Here is a 27,781-nt window from a genome sequence, read left to right on the forward strand (position 1 = left end):
AGATATATCTTAATGTTGCCGTATTACTAGATCGATTTATTTCTGTCCGTTTTGTCGATTTCGGACAGAATATGAGAGCCCTTTTCCTCGATTAAAGATATGTTACATTTGGACCGGTGTAACATTCGGTAGAGAGGAATTCATTTGTTTTGAAAGGCCTCAATGTCGGTTGTCTACACTCTGTAACAAATACCACTCGACAATGAGAATTGTTTATCGCTACACTGGCCGTATTTTCATCTCCGTATATTGTAGGCCGCAGTCGTATCCACTAAGACTATTCCAGAATATGTTCGTTCCACGAGTTGAGCCGTCGTAGTCTCCGTTGAGGTGAGAATGAGCACAATAACCACAGTAACTTCCGACAGGGAAAAAATCACAATAATATTCATGAATAGGGCAATTAGAATAACTATTGAAATAATAATAATAATAGCCGAACCACCAGGCTCCTCGATGCTTCTCGGCGCAGTTATAGGAACTCGACTCATCATTATCCCGGTCACTTGTGCTGAATTGTTTGTTGTTGCTTCGCGACATAGCATCAGAACCTACGGATTCGAGAAAGAAAACAAACTTCAGCTGTTACGTGCATGTATCTTACCGTAATTTACTAATGGTTTGTATGAGTGTTTTTGTAGTGAACTGTTATTTCTTAAAGCAATACAAAAATTGTTATTTCAGATGTATTAACTGAAGGGTGATACCACATCAGTTTATTATATACGATTTCACAGAGAAAAAATCACCGCCAAACACTCCGTAAGGCTTTCAGTAATAGGTTTGCCTGCGTGTATTTATATAGTAAATTCTTCAATTTTGTCCCCTGCAAACTTTTATTTATTACGAATATTACCGATAACTAGTAGTAAGGTGTAACTAATATTATTGTATTTGGCACTCATTAGCAATCATATTGTTCTAAATTTCCAAAACTGTATTCAAATTGGAAACGGCATATTGGGAATGTGTCTGTTTTGCTTGTTAATTTTCATCTGCTCATTAATTCAATAGTAATTTCATCATTCTGCGTTTAGTGCCCGATGTAGTAACATTTCTTACAGTATTATTTTCCCAAATTCTTAAAAGTTAAATATTTGTCCTTTACTAAACAACGGAAAATGAAAAATGCTGCATTCTGGGTCTATAGTTAAAACAATTCATTCATACAAAATCGATGAATCTACGTAGAATATTTCAAAGCTACATTCCATCAATATTTGTGCAAGCTATGAAACTTCTTCCTGTCTACGTAGCTGTTTTCATACTGATCACGTGGCTATCACACAGTAGGCTAATTTGTGGTTTATAACCTTCTTGTTACGCTATTGGCTATTTATGTTCATTTTGTTTTGTTTATATTATGCTTACTTATGTGTGTAAAAATAACATACTTGTATCATGTGTATTTGACAATGGTGTCCTCAGTACATCACCAAATTGTATCTTTGTCCACACAAATCATGAAGTTCAAATTTTAGAGATACAATGACCTTCTTTTGTTAGCACTGTCAGTCAGACTGATCACAAATGACTGAATAAAGATATAAATATGTTACTTTAAACATAAAAAGTTGATAAGTTGAAATGTTTATACAATATGTATATGTATGTATATTTAATATGTTTCTTATTTTATTATTTTTTATATGATTGATTTTCAATGTGAAAAAGTTAAGAAATAAATGCCCAGTATAGCGTATTTACTTGTCTTTCATGATTTGTAGGTATCGCAACTATATAAAATACGTTACGAGGGAAACGGAAATTAGATAGGAAGTGTAAATATGAATATAGGGATATTAAATATATTTCAGGTTCAATATGAAGCTCCATGGAAAAGTGACTAGATGCTAAGGAGACGGATGAGTTTCACACTTGGGTGTTTGTAGCTGCCTACCTATTACTTCTAATTACCATATTTAGTGAAATATTTGCATTAGTCTTTTAAGAACTACTAACTATTAACGTGAATATTCCTTGCAATATGTTAATCAATCGTGTGTCATTAGACATATGTAAGATCATATTTAAAAACAGGCAGATAAGCATTCATTGTAAAACAATGATGAACGTAGAAAACGATATTGTTTTTTTAGGATGCATGTAACTAGAAAATTGCAAATAATAATACTAAAAATTTACAGAAATGCTAACCTGAATTTCCACTATATGATCCAATTGATAGTCGATATTTTTCCGCATCATCACTTATGCTGAAGGAGGAATAGAGGGCGTAATACGATGAACTGCTTGAATCTGTGAGGTCTATCCGGAGACTGTATTCTTTTTGATTGGTAATTGCGTGTATGTAATCATTACCAAGCCAGTGATCACCTCTAGGATGTTCAAATCCGGTCTTGTATTCAGCCCAGGTACGATAGAAATCAACAGCGGCGCTAGATCGTCGCTGAATTACCTATGAATATTAAGAGAAGTATATACATGTAACAGGAGTAAGTGAGAAATATGTAATGTGTCTTCCACACTTTTGCAGAACAAATGAATTCAGATACATGACACTGAACTGTATCAAATGTTCTTGCAAAACTCACCGTCCATCCTCCTCCGTTACTTTCCATCTCACAGTAAACCTGAATGCCGCTTGGCCAACCATCAGGGTAAATGGTGTAAACTCCATCACTAGAACCATCAACGTAAAGCTCTTGGCAATCCTTTGGGACTGCCTTGCGGGTACACGTAACACCGTCACCTTCGTAGCCATCTATACAGTAACATCTACGAACACCTTCTCTGACATCACAAGTCGCGTCATCACTACAGTGGTAACTATCTTCTACCATGAGTTGGTTATTGCTACAATTTGATCTTCTTGTACATCCTGAATTGACGTAAGACTCGCCGTTCTAAAGTTAATGAGAAATATTTAAAGAGAACGTCATGAAAATTAATTCAGTAACCTGAATTAACCGGACAAATTCACCGTTCTAAATAAGGAAAAAATATGATTAAAGTATGAATAAAAAGGACACAATCAATTTAATTCTGTTTCCGGTAAATGAAACTGTTTGAAGAAACATTAAAAACACAAATGACACAAACTATGGTTCTTCATTCAGATATCTTGTGACACTAATGGGATTAAGTTATGTTTACTTGTGTATTACAGTATATTGGTTATTGTAAATGATTTGAAAATATAGGAACTTGCAAAAAATTAGTATTACCATACATTTCTTTCTTTTTGAAACTGTCAATCAAACATTGTGCAGTTGTAATTTCTGCTTTTAATTATGAAAGTCGTTATCATTTCTGTATTTTCGAAAATTATTCGCAAAACTTCAATTTTTTTATCCTCAATGTAAAGAATGAAAGGGAAAAGAACTAGTGACAATACTGACCATTAATACAGTCCCCTTGTCAGCAGCGAAACAGCTGCATTGGTTCTGAGGAATGCAATCTTCACCCTGAATCATGTAATCACCAACACAAACACATTTCTCTAGTCCTGTACGAGAGGTTGAGGAGATGCATGTGTCAGGGTCATCACACGTCCTCTCACATGTCTCATTGGAAAATGTCTTATTCGTTGGACACCATTCCAAATGAGATTCTAGGAAGGAAGATCGTAAATCATGCAGTGGAAGATCTACTAGTAAAGTGGTGCATTATACTAATTAATGTGTTAAATTAAAGTAAATCTTGAAGCTATTGCCCGGATACTACAGAGAGGAACATTATAAAGAATTCAAACGACACTGATTTGTGGATGAATTGGTAGACCAAGCAATTAAGTAATTAACAATATGGATGCCATAGAGTAGACATGTAGTTTGGGATCATTTTCACAAAACAATGTGAAGAGGAAAGTCTGCGTGGGTAGCTTTTGTATCAAAAAGACGATTTCTGATATCGTCAAGCATAATGACTCCCGAAACACAAAGCACAAGACAGCACTCCCACCCACCCCACCAACGGTGAGTAACTAATATTTTATTATAGGGAAGTATATTTGCATATTTGTTAGTTGATTGTTATTATTTATATAACTGAGTCACACCATGGCTAATTTTAAAATTGACTCACCTGCTGTTCCTCCTTAAGTTCCTACACTTGAGAGTTGATATTGCCCCAATTCATCCGAGATACGATATTGGTCATATGTTACGTAGTAAGAATGTCCTGCAGCATTCTCAAAATCCAATCTCAGTTGGTATATTTTTTGGTTCGTTAGAAAAGCTAATTTCTCATTTCCAATCCAAAATTCACTGCCAAGAAAACCAAAGCCGTTTTTGAAGTCTTGCCAATTCCTATTAAAATTAACAGAATCCAGTCGTCGCCGCTGTAACACCTGCAGTAGATATCGTACCGGAGTAGAAAGTTACTATCTCGAATTTGTATCGGTATAATCAACAGCAAAAATGTTTTTATGAATATGATCGCTTATTAAAACAAGTGTTACGTATAAAGTTATAGCTTTATTTTATTTTGTGACAACTTTCATTGTACCATTTGCATCTATTTAAATTAACTGTAACGTCATACCCCTTAGTTATGTAACCTAAGAGTCCAACAAAAGTGCACGCGTAAGTTTCTGATCGGTGTATTATTTTAATGTATTGAAAATGCCAAATCAACTATTGCTGTTCCATACATGTTTCTGTTACGCTTACCTGAAGTCAACATTATTTAACGTGTTTAGAACAATAATATGATTGATAATAAACTACAAAACAGATGATGCGATGACATTCCATGTAATGTGAAATAAAACACAGTAAGGCTTACCGTCCATCCACCGTTATTGAATTCATTATCACAGTAAGCTTCAAAGGGTTCTGGGTATCCGTCTGGTTTGATGAGGTACACGCCAGATGTATTATGGGTAGAGGAGCAGGTATTCAATACATCCTTGCAATCTCTTGGATATTCAGGTTGTTGAAAAACAAAGTATGAGGAACCTGTGTGAAGAACGAAGATCATTTGATATCATGAAATTACCCAAAAAATTAATAAATCCCGTTCCACGTTATTCGTAGAGTGTGAATATTTCAGTATAAGCATATCGATATCTTTATTATTCGGCTGTTTTGTTTAAAAAAAGTCTCATTTATGATGATAACAAAGTTGAAAAACAAAATATACTAAGGCAATCATGAGTGATATGAAATCTTAAAAAGAAGAAAGTTTAAAGAATAGCAAACATGAAGAACAGAGTTAAATTCCAAGCGATGACAATGGATATTGGGACATAAAAAAGAGTGTATTGAATTAGGTAACCAACACAAATGTGACCGTAAGCCATTTGTCAGTACTAATAGTTAAGGGTAACCGATTCTCAAAATAAGACTTTCATTAATTTGACCTACCTGATGATTGCTTCCCGACGCTTGCGACGACCTGTATTTTAAGTAAAATAAATGTTACTCCAATTAAAATGACAATTATCTACCTGTATCTATTGACAGTAGTGAAATTGGATTTATAAATTATATCAAATGAGTTACAGAATGTCGCAAACTTGGTCTGCTGGGGCAATATACTTCCGCTCGATTCTTTGTTCTTAGAACTTCAATTCAAGCTTACTTCCATAAGTCACGGAATAAGTATAATCTCATGGACTTAAGCTTTACTGCAGTTCAGCCCTTTCATTTCCTCTTCCTTGTATTTAAATAGATAAAACATGAGTGACTTTCAATCAGCTAAAGTTAAGATACAAACTTTGACCTGCAAACCGTTACAGGAAGACTGAATCACTTTGATAGATTATTATCAACTAACTACCAGAACAAAGACCAGACAAAACGTAAACAATTTTCTTTTCTTTGTTCGAGTCATACGTGTTGGACATAACTCTCCTCACAGTATAAGATGTACTATGTTACGTTTGCTATGAAGGTGTTCGAAGTATCACAGGCGACACTATGTAACTATAATTGATTTTTCTTTGGATTTATTCTGATTGCGAGTTTTCAAAGAACATGAATGGAAATGATAAGCTGTTGCCATTTTAAACTTAAGGTAAGATATTACAAACATTTAGAGTGCTTAACACTTTAAGAAAGATCGATGTCATACAGCGGTCTGATGTCTAGTTTTTTTTTTCAATCAGAACTTGATTACCTTATATATTATTTTATAATTCAGCAACATATCAAATATTAAATACAATGTGAGTATCGTACGTGTGCTCAGCAATAAAGTAGCAACGGTCTGCTATAGAAATGAAAATGATGGTGAATTGACATTTATGCGTCAATTTCTGTTTCTTTTAATGAATATTAATGTAGGGTGGATTTCAAAGAACATTAAAACAAAGATGAAACTTTCTTAAAAGTAAAAATTCGGCAAATGGAAATGAATTTTGTACTCGGTTTTGTGATTTCAGTTAAACGGATTGTTTATAAAGCTATAATCAGTAAAGTTGCTTGGTAATTATTAACAGGCAATTGAGTACATTGTCTGACGCTTAGAAAGTCAATTGAAAACTAAAATGATCGTTCCCAAAACTAATCAACGAAGACAATAACTAATAATGTTACCAGCAAGGCACAGGGTTGTTTAATTCAGCTATTATTTAGCTGACAGCGGGTCACCTTTTTACAAAACATTATCAAAGTGAATCTACGAAGCTGCCATCTGAGAACAATTCTTCGAAAATAATAATTGGGCAACCAGCACATTTGAAAACACTTGCAAAAATCTTAATACATTCAACGTACAATATGTACCTTAGGGTAAACAAGTACCATATATTACTTGAATGCGAAAATAACGTACACATGGTTGGAAACATATGTCACACTGTGTATTTAATACTATATTTGTTATCAAATTGTAAAACATTTTTTTCTCGGTAAATATTTAAGAGTGAATTAAATAGATTGTTCATTATACTGTACTGGAAAAATATAACTGGAGACCCCGCCTCCAACAGGTTGATTTAATTATCAAAACTCATTCCTTGGCAAAATATTGTATCTTAAAAATGTGCTGCCTTTGCGATGGAAAAAAAAACATTGTTGTTACGGAGAATTTGAAAGATTTCCTCATTTGTTCCAAATAAACTCGATTTATACATTGCTTTGACAATCAAATTTGCTGGTAACTTCAGGCAAAATTAACAATTTTTCTATATGTTAACAATAAATTTAACATATTTGTGTGATAACCTAGCTAAAGATATGACGCTTTGGTAAAAAAAACATAATAATATCATAATTTTCTCTACTGATGAAGTCTGTTATACAAAACTAATTCTTTGGCTAAACTTTGTTTCTTGACAAAGTTTTTTTTTTTCTACGAAAATAAAATTACAGAAGTTGAAACATTTTCTCCTTAGTTCCAAATAATCTCGAACGACTAAAAGCATTCACAGTTGTCTAGGACAAGCCAATTTTGCTGGTAAATTGACACACATCAACAAAAATTTTGTTTTCTTACAGTAATCGTGTGATAACCAGACCAATGGAATAATGTTCTAGTATAAAAAATATAATAATGAAAACTTCTCGAAGCAGATGAGAGGTAATATCTTTTTGGTTATTGTTCAATTTGACAGACGTAATCTCAATGTTGAGGCATAATAATCCTTATCCACAACATGTTTAGTTTATGTTAAAACTCTTGATGACATTATTTGTTTTCTAAAAAGTGGATTTCAAATTTATTTCTAATGACATAGTAATGCGTGGAAGCTATTATAAATTTAAATATGGTATAGCATTTACATTCTAGCGTAGTTTAACAGCAGAATGCATTATGTTTAATTTATTTTGAAGAAATACTTTTGCATAAGGTAACTTTTACTAAAAGAGTATTTCAACAAGTAGATGTCAAAATGAAACAAAAAAGATTTATAATTAAATGGCTTGGACAATTGAACATATAACATATGTTTGAATATAAATATATGAACATTATACGTATTTGTTAGAAGAACCTAACCAAATCATATGATGAAATGAGGTCATGAAAACAGGGAAAATAGAAGGGAAAACAGTTTTAGTTTTTCCTTTCACATCCAGTGGGAAATGAAATACCGACCATCGTTTCCTAACATATAATATTTTTTGTTATTTGTTACCTGTGCTTTATGAAAATGTATACACAAAAACTTGGCAACAATATGTACATATATTTGTATGTAATCGGGAAAGCCACAGAAAAGGAAATGGTGAAATGACGTTTGCATGGGTTTGCGACACGTTAAGAATTGATATAGAAATACGTTTTAGGATTGGCTTTCTAATGTGTTCTATTAAAATATAAATTTCAAGTATCTGAATGAGGAACAGGTTACTTAGGAATAACTGAAAACAGTGAGCAAAGTGTATCACACAAGTCAGAGAGAAACAGTGAATTCCTATTGTCGTCGTTACATATTGTTGTATGGTGAATTTTAAATTTGAAAAGTGAACATTTCAAACTTTATATTCACCCAAGATAATCAGTAAATGAATCGTTTATAATCTAGAACTACATAATGTATGCTTGTATTTATTTTTTTAGCATTTTAAGCATGTCTTTCAATTGATACAAATTTCGCTTAAACCTTTACATCCCCTCAATCGTCTTTTCATACGATGTGAGTTTGAATTAGAAATTGGCTATCTAACAGTACGATCGGTTTCTGTCGGATTGAATTGATCTAATTTAAAGGTGTGAAGAGGCATACTATATAAATTACCTGAGATATAGTAATAGTGTAAAAAAAGTAAAAATGTATTTTTACTCAAAATAATTAACATTATATCAAAAACAATCCCCTTTGTGTAATTTAATAAGCAATACTCTACTTAGAAAAAGAAATGAAAGAGACAAATTGGGAAAAATATCAAAACATTAACACATTTTGAAATATTTTCGACTAGTGACTTTTGCAAGACTTTTTTTTAATAAGTGATTTTCCGAGCCTTCTTCATTTAGAGTAGCTACATATAAGCGATTTCCAGAGTCGACAAAGCCTTTCTTAACGTCTTAATATCATATCAAGTGAATACTACTTCCTTATTAACCTTGGTAAATTGTTTGATTTTTTGGCAGATTTATGTCAAATTTACCGCACAGATGTTTTCACGGAGTGCAAAAATGTATTCAAAATCTGAGACACACTGTTCGTACTGTTTATTGAGCACATCTATATCTATAGAAATATGAAATCATAAAACTTGGCAAGTGTTAAATATTTGTGTAAGAGTTTGGCAATTGTTTTGCGAGAAACAGCAGAACGGAAATTACTTTTGTACAGATAAGAGTCACATTACGATGTAATATGAACTAAATAATTATACAGAATGCAATGAAAATACAATACTGTGTATGAAGAAATTAAGTTTATCTTAAAAAGACTGCGTTAATAAATTTTTCACAAAGCAGTTACAAGTGTACCGTGTAATCGCGAGGTAAAATAAAGTTAAGTTTTTGTCATTTTCTAGTCACAGAAACTACAGTTGCTCCTGAATTATGAGTCACATTTAACGATGTCAAGTTCTCTGAAAGTTGTAGTTACACAATTAAAATTGCCCAAATTAAACTTTAAAATTGCTGTAAATTGTCAAAGACAAGTCAAATATTTGTCAAACTAGTCTAGCAACTGCGTCTTGCTAGTTTTGTAAGATGTGAGAAGTAAGAAGTTGAATTCAAAATATATGAACATGAAATGGTGAGACGTACTTTGTTCCCAAAAAAAACTTCATGATATTTAACTGAGGTATGTTTGCTGATTAGAGGTTTCAATAGATTGCAAATGCGCATTATGCATAGCGTAGTTAAAATTACCTATGAAAATCCATATATTTTGATTTCCTAAAGGACCTTATTGTGTAATAAAGTGATTCAAATGTTTCGAGTATCAAACGGATCATGGATTCATACTATTGAGTTTCATGACTTTGCTATAACAAAGAGAATAAACTGATGTAGTCTAGATAATTTGGAGGAAAAAAATATATTAACTACCATATACTATTCACAGCAGTGACTTGTAGTCTTATTTTAAAGTTGTTCACGCTTTTAAGTATAAAAAATAAAAATAAATAATGCTCCAATATTATGCTGATTAAGTTTTAGGAAATATGGTGAACGAATTTAGATTGATAAACTGAACTTAGTTTGAATAAAAATTGAACTTCGGATTTTGAATATGTTTTTAGTTTTAATAGTAGGGACATACTTTGTAGAACTATTGGGAATAAGAGAGTATTACGTTTTCAATAAGTTCTCGTTCGTTGCAGAAATTTTCATTTGTAAGCTTATATTACGAACAATAATGAAATGATAACTGTAACAGACATACCGTGCTCATTTGATTGATCAGATAATTACATTCAAAACGAATGACACTCTGCGAGTATATTTTGTATACGTGGACATTTGGAAAGAAACTGTTAAAATACACTAAATCTTGCCGAGGGGCTAAACATCCATTTGGAATTCCTAGGTTACTAGAGATTCTTAAAAAAGAAAGATAGACTATAATGACGGCAAATGAGAGCACTGTAAATTGCATTTGAATTTAAAATGCAGTTTAAAACGTCAAGAGTGTATCCACCTTATATTAATAACTAATATCAAAGTTTGTTACGAGTAAATTGTATTAGTTTTTATAGAGGTTGTTGTTTGATTTTATATTAGATAATTCATGTATGCACGATGACGAAGATCCACAACAGGTGTTTTGTCTAGAAAGAGTCAAGTAGTTGCAGCAATATTTGATACGACCACAAGTTGAAAGCGTTTCCCTTTTACGAAAGACATATTCAATTTAGTCACAAATTGGAACATATTGATAGCTTTACACGTCAAAGTTACCCCCCAAAAATAGTTGAAATATATGAGATGAAAAGCAAAGTTTAAATACTTACCATTTCTGATCCAAGTGAATTCCATAGCATCAACACTGCCAAGAAACTTTGACAAACTTGTCTCCCTCGAAAGTTTGCCATGATTGCAGCGAATAAATTCTAATGTAGAAAAGTTAAGGAGAATGATCGTCTCTGAAGCGTGAGATGGTTTTGACATAGACGCTTGAGGGTGACCATCCAACGACTGAAATGACAGGCATGGTACGGATGCTCATCCATACCATATGTAGAAAAAAATATGAATTTTGTTACTGCGCATGATCTAATCGGAAAAGTCGATAAGACCACTGTAGGCGTCCGTTAACGAGGCGTGTCAAGTAACAATTGAAAAGAAGTATAACGTTCAAGTTGCTGTTCAACAAGTAGTGGAAAATTCCTGTAAAGGGTATTTAGTGCGTTTGTTCAATCTAATTTTAGAATCTTGTGGTATTTTTCGCTGTTTTATTCGTGTTGAATTCTATTGCACTTATTTTTGCAAAACACATTTTACACTTTAGCAGTATAGCCAATAGACTAAATGTCATGGATTCTTCTTTCAGTTTCCTTTATTTAACGTTTACTTTACTGTAATCTATATAAAATCAGGTTAATGCCAGGTTTAACGCTCGCTTACCTATAGTTGTGAACAGTTGTTTTCGTGTTATCAGTATCAAAAGGGAACCAAAAAATAAGGGTCAACTTTAGAAATATTACCCTACTTCGTACAACTGAACATAGGGTGTTGCTGCTTTTCCACACTTATAAGCATGTACCAGAAGAGAGGTAGGTAGCAATAACATTTCATGGAAAAGCATCAACTGTTTTTACCTAACACGTCTTTCCTGTAGGGCTCGATGATAAATAATTGTAATATTACGTTTGGAATGATTCCAAAACCTGATTCAAGAATGATTCCAGGGTTTGCAAATTGAATACGAAGTTTGCTATTCTTCATGCATTAATCAGGTTAATGGTGATGGGGGAAATCTGTCCATATTAGGATTTAACACAGTTAAATCTCAGCTTTCAAAAGTTACTTAATGTAGTTGTGTTATTTTAGAGGTAATTTGCCCAGGTCTTATAAGAATGGATTTACCTAAAATATTTGGTGACAAAGTTAACGTAAGCGATCCACTCTGATTTTATTCTCACTCGTTCGGAGTCGTCGAGTCGAGTCATGGTTTCCCTTTTCCCACAATATTACGTTGTTTTATTTCAAATAGTGGTATTTAAACCAAGGTGATATTGGCAAATTAAGTTAAAGGCAGGATTCCTGATTTAGTTAAATGGTAAAGTGAAAGGTAGGTTTTGTCTACATTATTCGTAATAATGCCCAAAATAAATCAGTAAGTTATAAAAACGGTATCTTTTAATTTATTTTGGTGCCTTCCATCCTTGCAAATAAATCCACATGTTGATTTTCTGTTGCCACACAAATGTATTACCACGATAAGTAGCATACATGCAGAACCTCTGTAGCGTCTTTAATATAGCATTTTGTTTTTATATTTATCAAAAACAACAAAAATGCAAAACAACACTTCACCAATTTAAATACTAATATAAACTACAGGTTAGCAAAAAGTACGATTAAATACTGTAAACTTTGCGGATGCCTATTGGTCAAACATATATGCGTTTAAACAAGACTATAAATAAGTTGTGTTGACACTTCAAAATTGTTAAACCGTGATGAATACTAGTAATGTTTCTATCCTCTCTTGATGCCGAAAGTTGATCTTCAAATCGAATTGACTGTACTTTCTCGATTCTCATTTTATGTATAGTTTCACGATCATCACACAACCGAACACATTCGTGTGTGTTATACCTTCCTGATGTGGTTGGGCGGTTTGTTACTGTGGCGACAGTTTGAAATGAGCTGTTGTTTGTTTATTTGTGTTTGCCGCTTAGGATTGCTAGCCTTTCTGCTGTAGATCTACAGTTGCATGGTCTAGTAGTTCAAATTGATGGTCCGCTTGGTGATCATTGAATTATGGCATTTTATGTTAAATTTCATATTTTTCGTACAGCTGTTGCTGACATTCACGGCATTTAATAGATATATATATATATATAAATATATATGAAAAAATATATATATAAATATATATATATGATTGATATGAAATGAATTATTCTTTAAAATGAGATTCTTCAGCACTTCTGTAATTGGAGCTGTTATACCGGTGGTATGCGAGCTGTATGTCGCTATACACTGCTGTGGTTCGTAACAGATCCAAAGTATGGCTGTGGGTCCTAAATACTTGATCTCTTCTATTTACAGTATAGCGCTGTAAATATCTCAATGTGCCACTTGTGAAGATATGTTTAAATGACTTCGTCTTCAATAATTACGAGAAGAATCTCATACAGTTAATATATTTCAGAGGTTCCTGATAGGTTGATAGCGAGTCGTGTACAAATGTCAAACGAACGCTAGTCAAACGTTGGTAAAATGTGCTATTTATGACCTGTTAAAAAACCGTACGTAAGTTTAGTGTGATTAGGGTGTACATAGGTGCACAGGACTGTCCGTCAGAGATACCTCAGAGTTTTCAGTATTTTCTGTAATGCAGTTGTGAACAGCACGCGCAGGCTGTTGATCGTGTGAACTGACATATCTTGTTACACAAAATCAGCAATAATGCGTGTAAGGCAGTTCTTTCATGATGTACCCAAGATTTGCTGCGGGTCTTGGCGATTGATGCTGGACCTTTACCTCAGTTGTGTTCATATACTCATTATTTTTACCTGTGAAAGTTGCAATTCAATGCAGTCCTCCCCCTTAGAGTTATAGCTAAAACTCCCCCTTCTTTCTTGTTTTGACTTTGACCTCTGACACTGGCTTTGACCTTAGTTACCATGGTAACCACGTATTTTATATTACTTGACATATTAACCTGTGAATTTTGAAGTGAATGTGAATGTGCTGAAGTTGTGAATGTGGAAGTCAATTTAATAGTTCGCTTTCGAGAGATAGCAAAAGCTTGCTTGGAGCCTAGTTTGATGTGTAACTTTTGACCTTTAGTTGACCTTGGACCTCTGTTACCATGGTAACCACATATTTAATGCTTAACATGCTCATAATTTCTTTGAAGGTTGAACTTCAGTTCAATAGTACTACTAATAATAATAACGAATATGTATAATTCGTTCGTATCCCTCCAGAAATTGTGCTCAGGCCTCAAAAACCAATGAACGCCTACAAAATTAATGTACAGTGTCCTCGAAAGCTTGTCGCATAAGTTAAATTGTTTTTAAGAGGAGGAGACACTGTAAGCCGTCTTGAGCCACGTGGTAACATATTCCACATTCACGGTGGAGTAACTCTAAACGATCCTCTTCCCAAAATGCGTGGCTATACGAATTTCAAATTCTGCTAGATCGAAGAAAATAACCTGAGAAATATGTTCAAGACTCTTTTTTCCAACTGGTTGTAAACACTATTTTGCAAAATCACAGTTTAAATACTGAACTATGGGTTACTCTTCCTAAAAGTATCTCTTTGAACGAAAGCAATGATATTTCTTACAGCTAGTCAAGCTGTGTTAGCTGTTCTAACTACGGCCAATCTGTCGCGAGGGTAACAAGTATCGGCACGCCCCGTGATCGAGAGATGACGATTTTGATGATGACTTTAAAGATCATAAATTTGTCGTAATTATTGCCGTCTCTTTTGCTTGACTCAATCAAACACATTAGGAACATTTAACGCATGCGAATTACACCAGGTGTTATTGCAAAATCATCACGATGTTGTAGTAATGCTGTAATTTATTTAAAAAAGAACATGCCAGTGACATGGCGTGTTATGCATGAACCCGCCCAATTGTGTTCATACATTTGAGTTTCGGGTTGGTGCAAGGGGGAGGAAGAGGGTTGGTGGAGTGTGTTCATCAACGACTCATCACCTTAAATGTTGGTAATAAAAGGAAATATTATAGAGTTATTGAATTAAAACAGCATGTGTTGCCCAGCTTCCTTATATTTCCATATCAATCTGGCCGCTGAATGAGAAGCAGGGGGCGACATGAACTTATTGAATTAGTAGCTGCGTTCGACTGGAAGACTCGAGACGACCAGATGACGCGATCTACCTCACAAAGTTAATGTACACGCCATGGCAATTTCTGGCAAAAAAACAAGTTTGAACACACGCGCATTGTCACATGTATGGCGAATTACTGGTCTTCCGTTCGTGTGCGCTAGTCACCACGCTAGTGCGTTAACGGGTACCAACTTGACCGAATAACTACTCCAGTCTAGAAGTGTGATGCAACTAGTGATACCTATTAGAAGACTTTTAATTGCGATCCGAGTATTCACTCATTCAATTGAACTACTAAAGTAGAGGATACCAACGAGCATTGCCACAAGATCAATAGAACAGGACGAGAAATTAAACAGCAATAGAACTATAAATTCTTAGATAAACAATCAGGGGGTAATTTCAAGCATTCAGTCATAACATTTCCGTCTGTTCTTTACCCGGAAAGTATTGTGAGTAAAATTAATCTAACAGTAATTGTCGAAGGAAACCACTATTCATAGTAATACTTATGTTACTTTAGAACATTCAGACTATTGAATTGGATGGGAAATAGTTTACTTTTAATATCTTTGTGACAATATTAAAAGTGAACCTGTCAATAACCGACATATTAAAAAAAAAATACGCTATTTAAGATGTATCAAAGTTCCCAGATATTGTGGTAACACAGTATGAGTAGTTCCTTATGTTAATATTGTCTTATGTTATTTAATTGGTAATGAAAAACGTGACACATGAAAAGTAGAGGTCAATTTTATATGTTCTTTATTTTTCTTGGGATTTTACATCTTGAAATTGATTTGAAAATTATTTTTCTACTTTTATTTGGATTTTTTTCTATATGTAATGTCATAATTAGTTTAGCACAAAGAGACAAATCGATGTCGACGTATACCACGGTCGATTCACTGTATTTCGCTGTGCTGATATCATGCACATATGAGAATCATGCATTAGTTAAGGAAATGTAACATCATGGCCCATGAGACATCGGTAAGAGCTCTTACGTTTGAAATAACATGACGCGTTTTGTTAATTGTCTTAATCTTGAGTTTCAACAGCAGATAGCCACTCCTCAATAACACCGATCTACACTGGTCGTATTTTCATTTCTGTGTATTGCAAGTTGCACTCATATCCACTAAGATATCTCCAGTAGTTGTTCGTGCCTCGAGTGGAGCTGTCGTAGTCTCCGTTAAGGTGAGAATAAGCGCACTTACCACAGCCGTCTCCGACAGGGAAATGCTCGCAATAATAATCATAAGTACGGCAATAAGAATTAGACCTATCATGATCATGGTTCCCGAACCACCAGGCTCCTCGATGTTTCTCCGCACAGTCAAAATCACTCCACCCGTCATTGTCTTCGTCACGTGTGCTGAATGGTTTGTTGTTGTGCCAAGACATAGCATCATAACCTACGGATTCGAGTGAGAAAACAAACTTCATATACGTTACGTGCACTCTATCGTTCCGTAATTTGTATTACTAATTGTTACTATTAGCACTTTTCTAGTAACCTGTTATTTCTTAAAGCAATAAAATTATTTTCATTTCATATGTATTAACGAAAGAATATACCACATTAGTCTGTTATACGAGAGAAAAAAAGGGAAAGCCGTAGCTTGGCGTTGCCAAACTGTTTGTAACACTTTCAATAACAGGTTATTCCCTTTGCGTATTAATTAAGTTCAATAAAAAAATAAGCCCAATTTGGCCCCTGTAAATATTAACAATTACTAGTAGTAAGGTATAATTAATATTATTGTATTTGACGCTCATTAGCAATCACAATATTGTTCTAAATTTCCAAAACTTTATTTAGAAATGAAAAAGGCTGATTGGAAATGTAGCTGTTTTTGCTTGTTGTTTTCATCTGCTCATCAATTTTTATAGTAATTTGATCGTTTGGTGCTGCCCACGTTAGTGAAGTTTCTGACGATGTTAGTTTCCGAATTCTCAAAAGTCAAATATCTGTCCTTTTATAAACAACGAAATATGAAAATATGCTTCCGGGGGTTGGGGGTGGGGGGGGGGGGGGTCTACAGTTAAAACAAATTATTCATACAAAAGCGATGAATCTATCTACAATGTTTCAAAGCAAAAGTCCATCAATATTTGTGAAGCTATGAACCTTCTTCCTGTATACGTCACTATTTTCGTATTGATCACTTGGTTATCACACAGTAAGGTGAGGTTTATAACCTTCCTGTTATGTTTTCGTTTATTTTGTTTTTATTATCTCTACTAATGTGTTTACAAATAACATACTTGTATTATGCGTGTTTGGTAATGGTGTCATCAGTTCATCGTCATATTGTGTCTACGTCCACAGAAACCATGCAGTTCAAATTAAGCGAGGCAATGTCCTTCTTTTGTTGTCATTGTTAGTTATAGTAAATACAGAGGACTGTTTATTTATTAAAATATTACACTACGTGGCTACCGTCAGGCACTTTCTCACTCGCTTTGTCAAAAATTTAGACATCCAAAAAATAAAAAGGTTAATTGGAATTCCTAGCACATTTGTAAAAACATACATAAACACTTTAGTTATATATAAATTTCTGGAAGGTTTGCACTGTTCTGGATATTCCAACTCACCACAATATCAATTATACATACATACATACATATATATATATATATATATATATATATATATATATATATATGTATATACATATACATTACCATATTATTACGTTACCAGAGAAATGGTTGATGGATAGAATGTATGAATTTGTAGGTAATGTTATTTTTAAGTAAATTACAGTTTCAGTATGGAGTCCTTGGGAAAAGTGACTATATGCTAAGAAGACAATTATTAACTAATTATTATTAATTATTAACGTGAATATTCCAAATTCTGTCTTAAACAATCGTGTGCTATTTAACATCTGTAACATCAGGTGTTTAAAGCAAGTTTAAAACCATTAACTGTAAAACAATGATGAAAGTAGAAGACGTCGTTGTTATTTTTTAGAATACATGTAACTAGTTAATCGCAAATAAAAATAATCATAGTGTACAGAAATACTTACCGGTATTTCCACTATATGATCCAATTGATAGTCGATATTTGTCCGCATCGTCACTGATGCTGAAGGAGGAATAGAGGGCGTAATACGATGAACTTCTTGCATTTGTAAGATCTATTCGTAGACTGTATGTTTTTTGGTTGGTAATTGCGTGTATATAATCATTACCGAGCCAATGATCACCTCTAGGATTTTCAAATCCGGTCTTGTATTCAGCCCAGGTACGATAGAAATCAACAGCGGCGCTTGATCGTCGCTGAATGACCTATGAATATAAAGAGAAATTTACATGTAACAGGAGTAAGTGAGAAATGTAATGTGTCTTCCACACTCTCACAGAACAAATGAATTCAGAAACAAGACACTGAACTGTATCAAATGTTCGTGCACAACTCACCGTCCATCCTCCTCCGTTACTTTCCATCTCACAGTAAACATGAATGCCGCTTGGCCAACCATCAGGGTAAATGGTGTAAACTCCATCACTACTACCATCAACGTAAAGCTCTTTGCAATCCTTTGGAACTGCCTCGCGGGTACACGTAACACCGTCTCCTTCGTAGCCATCTATACAGTAGCATCTACGAACACCTTCTCTGACATCACAAGTCGCGTCATCACTACAGTGGTAACTCTCTTCTTCTATGAGTTGGTTATTGCTACAATTTGATCTTCTTGTACAGCCTGAATTGACGTAAGACTCACCGTTCTAAAGTTAATGGGAAACATTTAAAGAGAACGTCATGAAAAATTAATTCAGTTATTCTGAATTAACCATTGAGTCTCTCCAAACTACCGGACAAATTCAACATTCTAAATTGGGAATAAAATATGATTAAAGTATGAATAAAAAGGAACCCGGTAAATGAAACTGTTTGCAGAAACATTAAAAACACAAATGACATGAACTATTGTTCTTCATTCAGATATCTTGTGACACTGATGGGATTAAGTTATGATTACTTGTGTATTACAGTAAATTGGTTATCGTAAATATTTGAAAATATAGAAACTTGCAATAAAATTTAGTATTACCATACATTTCTTTCTTTTTTCAAACTGTAAATCAAACATTGGGCAGCTGTAATTTTTGCTATTAATTATGCAAGTGGTTATCATTCCTGTATTGTCGAAAATTATTCACAAAACTTTAATTTTTTTCATCCTCAATGAAAAGAATGAAAAGGAAAGGAACTAGTGACTACACTGACCATTAATACAGTCCCCTTGTCAGCAGCGAAACAGCTGCATTGTTTCTGAGGAATGCAATCTTCACCCTGAATCATGTAATCACCAACACAAACACATTTCTCTAGTTCTGTACGAGAGGTTGAAGAGATGCATGTGTCAGGGTCATCGCACGTCCTCTCACATGTCACGTTGGAGAATATCTTATTCGTTGGACACCATTCCAAATGAGATTCTAGGAAAGAAGATTGTAAATCATGCAGTAGAAGATCCGCTAGTGACGTGATGTATTCTACTAAACTAATGTGTTAAATTAAAGTTCTTAAAGCTATTGCTCTTTACCCAAGACTGCGTTGAGGAAAAGTATCGATAGTTCAAACTGCACTGATTTGCTAAATTCTGATATGACTTGGTAGATCATGCACTTCAATATTTAACAATATGGATGCCATAGAGTAGACATGTAGTTTGGGATCATTTTGACAGAAAAAAAAATGTGAATAGGAAAATCAGGGTGGATAGCTTTTGTATCACAAAGACGATTTCTGATGTCGTCAAGCATAATGACTCACGAAACACAAAACACAATTCAGCACCCCCACCCACCCCACCAACAGGGAGTAACTAATATTTTATTAGGAAGTATATTTGCATATTTTTTAGATGATTGTTATTATTTATATAACTGAGTCACACCATAGCTAATTTTAAAATTGACTCACCTGCTGTTCCTCCGTGAGTTCCTGCGCTTGAGAGTTGATATTGCCCCCATTCATCTGAGATACGAAATTGGTCATATGTTACGTAATAAGACTGTCCTGCAGCATTCTCAAACTCCAATCTCAGTTGGTATACTTTTTGGTTCGTTAGAAAAGCTAATTTCTCATTTCCAATCCAAAACTCACTGCCAAGAAAACCAAAGCCGTTTTTGAAGTCTTGCCAATTCCTATTAAAATTTACAGAATCCAGTCTTCGCCGCTGTAACACCTGCAGTAGATATCGTATCGGAGTAGCAAGTTACTATCTTGAACTTGTATCGGTATAATCAACAGCAAAAGAGTTTCTATAAATATGATGGCTTATTAAAACAAGTACTATGTATAAATTTATAGCTTTAATTTATTTTGTGACAACTTTCATTGTACCATTTGCATCTGTTTAAATTGACTGTAACATCATACCCTTTAGCTCTGTAACCTAAGAATCCAACAAAAGTGCACGCGTAAGTTTCTGATCGGTGTATTATTTGAATGTATTGAAAATGCCAAATCAACTATTGCTTTTCCATACATGTTTCTGTTACGCTTACCTGAAGTCAACATTATTTAACGTGTTTAGAACAATAATATGATTGATAATAAACTACAAAACAGATGATGCGATGACATTCCATGTAATGTGAAATGAAACACAGTAAGGCTTACCGTCCATCCACCGTTATTGAATTCATTATCACAGTAAACTTCAAAGGGTTCAGGGTATCCGTCTGGTTTGATGAGGTACACGCCAGATGTATTATGGGTAGAGGAGCAGGTATTCAATACATCCTTGCAATCTCTTGGGTATTCAGGTTGTTGAAAAACAAAGTATGAGGAACCTGTGTGAAGAACGAAGATCATTTTGATATCATGAAATTACAAAAAAATTGCTAAGAATGATTTGTTATTAACATTAATAGATCGCGTTCCACGTTATTCGTAGAAGTTGAATATTTCAGTATAAACATATCGATATCTAATAAGCAAAACCTGTTTATTCGGCTGTTTTATTTAAAAAACAGAGATAAGTTCTATGCGATGACAATGGAGACTTGACATAAACAAAAAGTGTATTGAATTAAATAAGCAACACAAATGTTACCGGCAGCCATTTGTCAGTACTAATAGTTAACGGTAACCGATTCTCAAAATAAGACTTTCATAAATTTGACCTACCTGATGATTGTTTCCCGACGCTTGCGACGACCTGTATTTTAAATAAAATAAATGTTACTCGAATTAAAATGATAATTATCTACCTGTATCTATTGACAGTAGTGAACTTTATATTGGAGTTATATCAAATGAGTTACAGAATGATGCAAACTTGATCTGCTGGGGCAATATTCTTCCGCTCGATCCTTATGTTCATATTAGAACATCAATTCAAGCTTACTTCCATAAGTCACGGAATAGGTCTAATCTAATGGACTTAAGCTTTACTGCAGTTCAGCCCCTTCATTTCCTCTTCCTTGCATTTAAATGGATAAAACATGAGTGACTTTTAATCAGCTAAAGTTAAGATACAAACTTTGACCTGCAAACCTTTACAAGGAAGACAAAATCACTTTGATGCATGATTGGCAACTAACTACCAGAACAAAGACCAGACAAAACGTAAACAATTTCCTTTTCTTTGTTCGTGTCATACGTGTTGGACATATATCTCCTCACAGTATAGGATGTATGTGTTACGTTTGTTATGGAGAATATGTTCGAAGTATCGCAGGTGACACTATGTAACTATAATCGATTCTTCTTTGGATTTATTCCGATTGCGTGAGAGTTTTCAAAGAATATGAACGGAAATGATCAGCTATTGTAATTTTACACTTAAGGTAAGATATTACAAACATTTAAAGTGTTTAACATTTTAAGATAGATCAGTGTAATACGGCGCTCTGTTGTATACTTTGTTTTCAATCAGCTTCATATATAATATATTAGTTAAGCAAAATATCAAATATTAAATACATTGTTAGTATCGTACGTGGTCTTAGCTATTAAGTAGCTATGGTCTGCTAGAGAAATGAAAATGGTGGTGAATTGACATTTTTTGCGTCATTTTCTGTTTCTTTTAATGAATATTAATGTAAGGTGGATTTCAAAGAACATTAAAACAAAAGTTAACCTTTCTTTAAATTAAATATTCGGCAAATGGAATTGAATTTTGTACTCAGTTTTGTGATTTCAGTAAAACGGATTGTTTATAAAGCTATTATCAGTAAAGTTGCTTGGTAATTATTAACTGACATTTGAGTACATTGTCTGACGCTAAAAAAAACAATTAGAAAATACAATGATCTTTCCCAAAAAACCATGAATAATGTTACCAGCAAGCTACAGAGTTATTTAATTGAGCTATTAGATAGCTGACAGCTGGTCACCTTTTTACAAAAAAAATCATAAAAGTGAATATACGAAGCTGCCAAACATTTTTCTCGGTAAATATTTAAGAGTGAATTAAAAGATTGATCATTATACTATACTGGAAGAAAATATAACTGGAGAACCTGCCTCCAACAGGTTGATTTAATGAACAAAACTCATTCCTTGGCAAAATATTTTATCTTAAAAATGTGCTGCTTTTGCGATGGGAAAAAAAACTATTGTTATTAATGAGAAATTGAAAGATTTCCTCATTTGTTCCAAATGATCTCGATGTATACATTGCTTTTACAGTCGTCTGCGACAAGCCAAATTTGCTGGTAACTTCAGACAACATTTAATTTTTCTCTGGCTTATATGTCAACAGTAAACTAAACATATTTGAGGGATAACCTTGCTAAAGATATGACGCTTTGGTAAAAAAAAACATAATATAATAATATAATAATTTTCTCTACTTGATTAAGCTTGAGAAACAAAATTAATAGTTTGGCTAAACTTTGTTTCTTGACAATGTTTTCGTTTTTTCTATGAAAAGAAAATAGAAGAAGTCGAAACATTTCCTCCTTAGTTCCGAATAATCTCGAACGACTAATAGCATTCACAGTTGTCTAGGACAAGCCAAATTCGCTGGTAACTTGACACACATTAACAAAGAATTTTTGTTTTGACAGTAATCGTGTGATAACCTGACCAAGGAAATAATGTTCTAGTATTTAAACTATAATAATGAAAATTTCTCGAAGCAGATGAGAGGAAATATCTGTTTGGTTCTTTTACAATTTGTCAGACGTAATCTCAATGTTGGGGCATAATAAGTCTTACCCACAACATCTTCAGTTTGTGTTAAAACTCTTGATGACGTTATTTGTTTTTTAAATGGATTTTAAATCTGTTTCTAATGGCATAGTTCTGCGTGGCAGCGATTATAAATTTAAATATGGTATGGCATTTACATTTCTAGCGTAGTGTAACAGCAGAATGCATTATGTTTATTCTATTTTGACGAAATACTTTTGAATAAGGTAACTTTTACTAAAAGACTTTTTCAACAAGTAGATTTCAAAATGAAACAAAACAGATTTATGATTACAATTGGACAATTGAACCTAAAATTCAGTTTTAATATAAATATTTGAACATTATACGTATTTGTTATATGAAACTGACAAAAAAATATGATGAAATGAGGTTATGAAAACAGGGAAAATAGAAGGAATAAAAGGTTTAGTTTTTCCTTCTCATCCAGTGGGAAATGAAATACCGACAATCGTTTCCTAACATATCATAACTTTTTGTTATTTGTAACCTGTGCTTTATGAAAATGTACAAACAAAAACTTGGCAAAACTATGTATATATATATTTATATGTTATCGGGAAGTCGCAGCGAAGGAATTGGTGAAATGACGTTTGCATGGGTTCGCGTGACGTTAAGAATTGATATAGAAATACGTTTTGAAAATGGTTTCTTTAGGTGTTCTGTTAAAAATAAATGTCAGTGTCTGAATAAGGAAAACGTCACTTCGTATACGAACTCAATACAGTGAGCAAAGTGTTTCACACAAGTCAGAGAGAAACAGTGAATTCATATTGTCATCGTTACAGATTGTAGAGTCAATTTTAAAATTTGGGAAGTTAACACTTTAAAGTTCATATTCACCCAAAGTGTAATCAGTAAATGAATCGTTTTTAATCTAGAACTACATAATTTATGCTTGGTTTCTTGGTATTATAAGCATGTCCTTCAAATGAAATAAATTTCGCTGAAACCATTACATCCCCTCTATCATCTATTGATACGATGTAAGTTTGAATTAGAAATTGGCTATCTAACAGTCAGATCGGTTTCTGTCGGATTGAATAGATCTAATTTAAAGGTGTGAAGAGGCATACCATTTATCTTGGCTGAGATATAGTAATAGTGTGCAAAATATCAAAAATGTGCTTTTCCTCAAAATAATTAACATTATATCAAAAACAATACCCTTGTGTAATTTAATAAGCAATACTCTACTTGAAAGAAAGGAAAGAGACAAATAGGGAAAAATATCAAAACATTAACAAATTTTGAAATATTTTCAACTAGTGACTTTTGCAAGACCTTTTTTTTTAATAAGTGATTTTCCGAGCCTTCTTCAATTAAAGTAGCTACGTGTAAACTATTTTCCAGAGTCGACAAAACCTTTCTTAATATCATATCAAGTGAATACTACTTCCTTATATACCTTGGTAAATTGTTTGAATTTGTTGGCAGATTTATGTCAAATGAACCGCACAGATGATTTCACGGATGGCAAAAATGTATTCAAAATCTAAGACACTCTGTACTTTATGTTTATTGAGCTCATCCATATCTATAAAAATATGAAATCATAAAACTTGGCAAGTGTTAAATATTTGTGTTAGAGTCTGGAATTGTTTTGCGAGAAACAGCAGAACGGGAAATTACTTTTGTACAGATAAGAGTCACATTACGGTGTAATATGAACTCAATAATTATACAGAATGCAATGAAAATATAATATTGTGTATGAAGAAATTAAGTTTATCTTAGAAAGACTGCGTTAATACATTATTCACAAAGCAGTAACAAGTGTACCGTGTGATCGCGAAGTAAAATAAAGTTAATTTTTTGTCTTTTTCTAGTCACAGAAACTACAGTTGCTCCTAAATTATGAGTCACATTTACCGATGTCAAGTTCTCTACAAGTTGTTGCTACACAATTAAACTTGCCTAAATTAAACTTTAAAATTGCTATGAATTATCAAAGACAAGTCAAACATTTGTCAAACTAGTCTACCCAACTGTGTCTTGCTAGTTTTCTAAGATGTGAGAAGTAAGATGTTGAATTCAAAATATATGAACATGAAATGGGATGGCGTACTTTGTTCCAAACAAAAAAACTTAGTATATCTTTGGTATACACAATTCATGATAATGAACTGAGGTATTTTTCCGGTTAGAGGCTTCCATAGATCGCAAATGCGCATAAGACGTAGTTGAAATTACCTATGAAATTTCTGATATTTTAATTGCTTAAAGGACCCAATTGTGTAATAAAGTGATTCAAATAATTCGAGTATCAACCTGGTGGTGATTCAAATTATTGAGTTTCATGACTTTGCTATTACAAAGAGAATAAACTGATGTAGTCTAGATAAGTTTGAGGGGAAAAATATTAACTGCCATATACTATTCACAGCAGTGACTTGTTAGTTTAATTTTAAAGTTGTTTACGCTTTAAATATCAAACAAATGCTCCAAATTTATGCTGATTAAGTTTTAGGAAATATGGTGAACGAATATAGATTGATTAATTTAACTTAGTTTGAATTACAATTGAACTTCAGATTTTGAATATTTTTTTTAGTTTTAATAGTAGCGACATAATTTGTAGAACTATTGGGAATAAGAGAGTATATCGTTTTCACTAAATTCTCGTTCGTTGCAGAAATGTTCATTTCTAAGCTTATATTACGCAAATAATGATAACTGTAAGAGACATACCGTGCACATTTGATTTATCAGGTAATTGCATTCAAAACGAATGAAACTCTGCGAGTATATTTTGAAGACGTGGACATTTGGAAAGAAACTGTTAAAATACATTAAATCTTGCCGAGGGGCTAAACATCCATGTGGAATTCGGAGGTTACTAGAGGTTCTTAGGAAAGAAAGATAAACTATAATTACGACAAAGGAGAGTGCTGAAAATTGCAGTTGAATTTAAAATACAGTTTAAAACGTCACTGTATTAACTTATATTAATAACTAATATCAAAGTTTGTAACGAGTAAATTGTATTAGTTTTTATAGAGGTTGTTGTTTGATTTTATATTACATAATTCATGTATGCACGATAACGAATATCCACAACAGGTGTTTTGTCTAGAAAGAGTTAAGTAGTTGCAGCAATATTTGATACGACCACAAGTTGAAAGCGTTTCCCTTTTACGAAAGACATATTAAATTTTGTCACACATTGGAACATATTCATAGCTTTACACGTCAAAGTTACCCCCCAAAAATAGTTGAAATATATGAGATGAAACGCAAAGTTTTAAGACTTACCATTTCTGAACCAAGTGAATTCCATAGCGTCAACACTGCCAAGAAACTTTGGCAAACTTGTCTCCCTCGAAATTTTGCCATGATTGCAGCGAATAAATTCTAATGTAGAAAAGTTTAGGAGGACGATCGTCTCTGAAGCGTGAGATGGTTATGACATAGACGCTTGGGTGTGACCATCCAACGACTGAAATGGCAGGAATGGTACGGATGCTTATCCATACCATATGTACAAAAAATATCAATTTTGTTACTGCGCATGATCTAATCGGAAAAGTCGATAGGACCATTGTAGGCGTCCGTTAACGAGGCGTGTCAAGTGACAATTGAAAAGAAGTTGCTGTTTAACAGTAGTGGACAATTCCTGTAAAGGGTATTTAGTGCGTTTGTTCAATCCAAGTTTAGAATCGAGTGGTTGCTTTCGCTGTTTTATTCGTGGTATATTCGATTTGTTGATTTAACACCTTAGCAGTATAGCCAATACAATAACTTCCATTGCCTCTTCGCGCTATTTACCTCTTTTGAATATATTAACTAAGTTTGGAACTAAATTGTAATCTAACCGCAATATACTTTCAGTCACCACATATTTTCCAACCTAGCCTTGCGCTAAACTATGATGAACAGGTCAATTTGGGTTTGGTACATATAAAATGATATATCCCTATCAATCTATATAAAATAAGGTCAATATCAGGTTAACATTAACGCTCAGGTGCTGTTTTTTCTGCATATCAGTAACTAAGGAGCCGATTCACATAGAGATTACGGTAACTACTGCAAATTTTAAAGTTTTGTACTACAGTAACAATTGGATCATGCTGATAAACCTGATACATCGGTAGCATGTGCTATTACGAATTCAGTAAGAACTGAGAATATGTGTAATCCAACAAAATGTGTCAAACTGGATTTGTTGGGATTAAACATATCCTCAGTTCTTACTGTAATCCTAATAGCACATGCTACCGATTGCTAGCACGATCCAGTTTTTACTGTGGTGAAAAACTTGAAGATTTAAAGTAGTTTCTGGGTTCTCTGTGTGTATCGGGTAAACTAAGAGAAGCACAATAATAAGGGTCAACTTCAGAAATAGTTCAAATACACTTAAGATACTTAAAATCCAGTATTCATACAACATGGCTCTTGCACTAATAAGCGTGTTGCAGAATAGAGGGAGCTAGTAGTCCCATGTATGTATGGTAATATTTCAGATGAACAAATACACGATAGTATGAGACCTCATAAACATTAGCTCTTCTTTGACTACATCTTTCCTGTAGAGCTCGATAATATATAATTGATATTTTTGTTGGAATAATTCCAAAGATTGATTCCAGGATGATTCCAGGGTATGTAAATGTAATCCGATGTTTTCTATTATTCATTATTCAGGAAAAGGTAGTGGGAGAAGGCTGTTCCTTTTAGGATTCAACACGCGAATATTTTCAATTTAGTGTTCATTTTTGACAATAG

The 27,781-nt window shown here is 33.4% G+C and overlaps 1 protein-coding gene across 2 annotated transcripts; it reads right to left on the reverse strand.

Annotated features, from left to right (window-relative positions):
- LOC139974289 (uncharacterized) lies at positions 1 to 26,446 on the reverse strand. Of its 2 annotated transcripts, none has more exons than XM_071981316.1 (8): positions 26,309 to 26,446; positions 21,023 to 21,053; positions 20,513 to 20,685; positions 19,811 to 20,075; positions 3,363 to 3,574; positions 2,556 to 2,867; positions 2,158 to 2,419; positions 1 to 551 (listed from the first exon to the last, which is right to left on the reverse strand). In XM_071981316.1, the coding sequence occupies exons 1-8, from the start codon at positions 26,387 to 26,389 to the stop codon at positions 220 to 222; spliced, it is 1,668 nt and encodes a 555-aa protein (XP_071837417.1). In that variant the 5' UTR covers positions 26,390 to 26,446; the 3' UTR covers positions 1 to 219. The 2 variants fall into 2 exon arrangements, with proteins under 2 accessions (XP_071837417.1, XP_071837418.1); XM_071981317.1 differs by lacking the exons at positions 1 to 551; positions 2,158 to 2,419; positions 2,556 to 2,867; positions 3,363 to 3,574 and adding exons at positions 15,636 to 16,277; positions 17,904 to 18,165; positions 18,298 to 18,609; positions 19,112 to 19,323.
- Positions 26,447 to 27,781: the final 1,335 nt, after the last annotated feature.

This window comes from Apostichopus japonicus, chromosome 9 (genome assembly GCF_037975245.1).
Source record: "Apostichopus japonicus isolate 1M-3 chromosome 9, ASM3797524v1, whole genome shotgun sequence".
Classification (NCBI taxonomy): domain Eukaryota; kingdom Metazoa; phylum Echinodermata; class Holothuroidea; order Aspidochirotida; family Stichopodidae; genus Apostichopus; species Apostichopus japonicus.

What these genes read in the sequence shown, in the direction of transcription:
- LOC139974289 (XM_071981316.1), bottom strand. Translation starts at nt 26,389, where the DNA reads ATGGCAAAATTTCGAGGGAGACAAGTTTGCCAAAGTTTCTTGGCAGTG. An exon ending in CGTCGGGAAACAATCATCAG is followed by an intron (nt 20,686 to 21,022) that starts GTAGGTCAAATT and finishes TTCTTCACACAG; the next exon opens with GTTCCTCATACTTTGTTTTT. An exon ending in ATCATATAGTGGAAATTCAG is followed by an intron (nt 552 to 2,157) that starts GTTAGCATTTCT and finishes TCGAATCCGTAG; the next exon opens with GTTCTGATGCTATGTCGCGA.